Source organism: Pinus tabuliformis, chromosome J (genome assembly GCF_031772625.1).
Source record: "Pinus tabuliformis cultivar Carrire ecotype Pingquan chromosome J, CPIR1, whole genome shotgun sequence".
NCBI classification, from domain to species: Eukaryota; Viridiplantae; Streptophyta; class Pinopsida; order Pinales; family Pinaceae; genus Pinus; species Pinus tabuliformis.
In genome coordinates, this window is record NC_142295.1 from 1,639,621,423 (window position 1) to 1,639,624,632 (window position 3,210).

Below are 3,210 nucleotides of genomic sequence, written 5' to 3' on the forward strand. Positions count from 1 at the left end.
CAATAATTTTTAAAGAAACATGTAACTATCCCGGTCAAATTGTGTAGAATTTTGAGTCATAATGACAGCATATAATCTAGAAACAGACTTTACGAGGAATGTATAGTTTTTAATTTTTATATGAACTTTTAAAACTATTTTATTATTTTTATTTTTTATAATATCTCTTTAAGATTAACCACACTTTATGTTAGAGTGTCAACAATGCAATGTAGCTGGTCCTTCAAGGTTTTATGACGAAGTTTGTTATGTTTTTTTCCAAATTTTTTAAAGTTAATTTCGTTGAAAATAAGTAAAGATTAGGTTAAAATTGGGTAAGGTTGAAATTTGATGGATATTTTTTTTAATTATAATTTTGATTTATGTTTTTGAAAAAATACATTTTAAATAATAAAAATAATAATTTAATCATAAATTATATCTTTACATTCCAATTAAAATATATATAATATTATAGTAATTAACGAGCACTAAAAACCATCAAATAATTAACTAACGTTATAATAATTAACCACAGCCCTATACTATTTGCCAGAAAAGCCTATTTGGACATGGTTTTGTTGCCAATATTTACTGTACAAAAAACCGAAAAGAGTCAAAATTTGCTCAAACTATGAAGTCATATCCATTCCATGATTTGCCAATAAACGCATGATGAATTCTAACTAACTTGCGGGTGGCAATTAGACATTAATGCAGTCTGACTTTATTTGTAACACCAACTATTTAGAGATTTCATTTGCGTTCGAGAACTATGACCAGATATCCTCCCTTCTTTCCATATTCCATGCGCTCGCTCAGTCTCTCTCCCATTGTTTCTCCGAATCTCTCGAACAACGCATCCACTATTTCTTCTCCGAAGTGGAGTTTTATCAGGCTTTCAGTCACTGGTCTCAATTGCTTTGCAAGTTTTCTTCCATACGCATCCTTTAGAGAGGTTGAGCTCCCTGTCATCGCTTCAATCTCCTCCTCGCTAAATCTCTCTGATCTTCTTAACACCTCCAATCTTAGTATTTCAAATGAACCCTCTCTTGTTACTTCGCTGCTCACTTCCTCTGGGCATGGAGCATACAAGGGGATGTTGAACGAGTCAACTTTCTCCTGGTCGATCACCCCCTGCACAAATATTAAACTTATTATTAGCCATTTCAATTCAAGATCAAACGCATTCAAACTGCAAAATCAATAATATAAAAATACCTGAGACACCAAATCATTCAAACTGCTTCCTAATGTCTCCCAGGAGAAAGCAATGAAACCCTGATCGCTTGGATCGCGAGATGTTCGACCCGTTAACACCAAAAATATGCGGCCCCCACGAACCAACTCCTCTGCTCGGGCTCTCAGAAACGCGTTAAAATCCCTCTGATATTGACGAAAATAAGCTTCTCCAACAGCTCGAGACCCTTCGCAGAAGATTTTCCCCTTGTTCCATGCCACTGAATTTTTCTCCAAAATCTCAGGAGGAACCTGATCATGATCATAAGAAGACATCAGGATCTTATACCACAAGATTGAGTTTGAATTTAAATGAGAAATTATTATTGCAATTTGGATATTTGTGTAAAAACATACTTGAGACAACCAGTGAAGACTGTGTGATGAATGAACGAAATGGAGAGTCTTGTCTGGAAAAAGCCTGCCGTAGAACGAACCCGGTATCCCTGCTGCGAAATACCATCTATCTACCGCACCCTCTTCATTCTGGTGATCAGTATTTATAGAAAAGGGAGGCAAAATTCTAAAGAGTGAATTGAAATCCGAAGCAGGAAGATCGTTAAAGAATACTTGGCACTGCGGAACAGTTATGCCCGCAGATAGATATTTGGCTTTGAGGGTCTTTGTTATATTTTCAACGGCGAAGACAGCATTTGGGCCAGAAGAACAACCAAGGTCTGCAATGCAAAATGTCTTGCATTCCACCGTTAACTTCATTGGTAAAATGGCTTCTTCCAACATAGGCTGTACAATTTGTAATACGTTCTTCTGCATTGCCAGACAAAGTATATTAAAATTTAAATGAAATATTGTATAGTTAACAGAGATGAAAAAGAGAAAATGATCCATCGATCGAAATTCAAAACCTGGAAAGTGGAATTTTGAGCATAGCTGGATTCTCCAAGCCCAGAGTTCATATGAAAATCTTTCTCCATCTTCATGTCGATCCCCATTCTCGTTGCAGTCACAGTGAAACCTGGAGACCGATAGATAAACGAGAGTGTTAAAGTTGAGGCCGTCGGATGCGATTTTAAAGATGAGTGAGGAGTATTGGCTGAACGGAAAGTTATCATTTTCAAAATTATTGTCCACACAAATTAAAGTTGGTAGATATATACCCATGTGGGTTACCGTGACACCTTTGAAATTTGATATTTATCTCAACTTTCAAGCCGCCGGGGTGGACTTTGAAGTTTGAACCCCATATTCCAAATCTCTTATATAAATGAGATATTGACGATTGGGTGTAGTGTAAATATTATATGTATGGATGCTTTTAAGTTCGAATTTGGTGAAATAAAATATTTAATATTTTGAAAATTTTGCAACACGCGGTTTACGACTTAAATTTGTAATTTTAATAATTTTTTATCAAATTCTAAATAAATAAATAAAATTACCTAAAACACTTAGGAAATTGTCACTCATCTACTAAGCATATACACATATAATAATACAAAAAAATTAATTATCTTATTTCCCAAACTACTAGAATTTCTATTTGGTATATAGACATAATCATTCTATAGTAATCTATTACACGCAATTAAAGTAATTGAAACTTTATTATGGATAGGAAGTGTTATCTGAATTTACCTTATGATTATCTCTTAAACTATAGACTACGAATTACATCGTGATATAAGTGCGAGATGAGTACATCTGTCCGTCACTCGTGATGGCTCACCTTACCGAGTACACCTGTTTTACTTTCGCGATTTTCTAAATTAATGAATGTGTACTGTAAGATTTCACCTCCGTAGATGGAGGTCCGGTTCCATCCGGCAATTAATGCTTATCTTATGGTTCACACCACCCTGCATTAACTCTCGTTGATCGGTGCTTGGCCTAGGTGGAGGTGGCACCTTGTTGAAGTTATCACTGTAGTACCTCGTTTATTGTAACCTTGGAATTCTCTCTGGATCAACGACATCAGTTTCTCCACCAGATCGGATGGAGGAAGGGTTTCTTGGTTCGTCTAACCTTCAAATG

At 35.5% G+C, this 3,210-nt stretch overlaps 1 protein-coding gene across 1 annotated transcript; it reads right to left on the reverse strand.

The window, feature by feature from the left end:
* Positions 1-591: 591 nt before the first annotated feature.
* LOC149233807 (putative methyltransferase TCM_000336) lies at positions 592-2,265 on the reverse strand. The gene is made up of 4 exons (XM_089376813.1): positions 2,085-2,265; positions 1,576-1,986; positions 1,201-1,470; positions 592-1,116 (listed from the first exon to the last, which is right to left on the reverse strand). Exons 1-4 carry the CDS (start codon positions 2,169-2,171, stop codon positions 736-738), a joined length of 1,149 nt encoding a protein of 382 aa, XP_089232939.1. The 5' UTR covers positions 2,172-2,265; the 3' UTR covers positions 592-735.
* Positions 2,266-3,210: the final 945 nt, after the last annotated feature.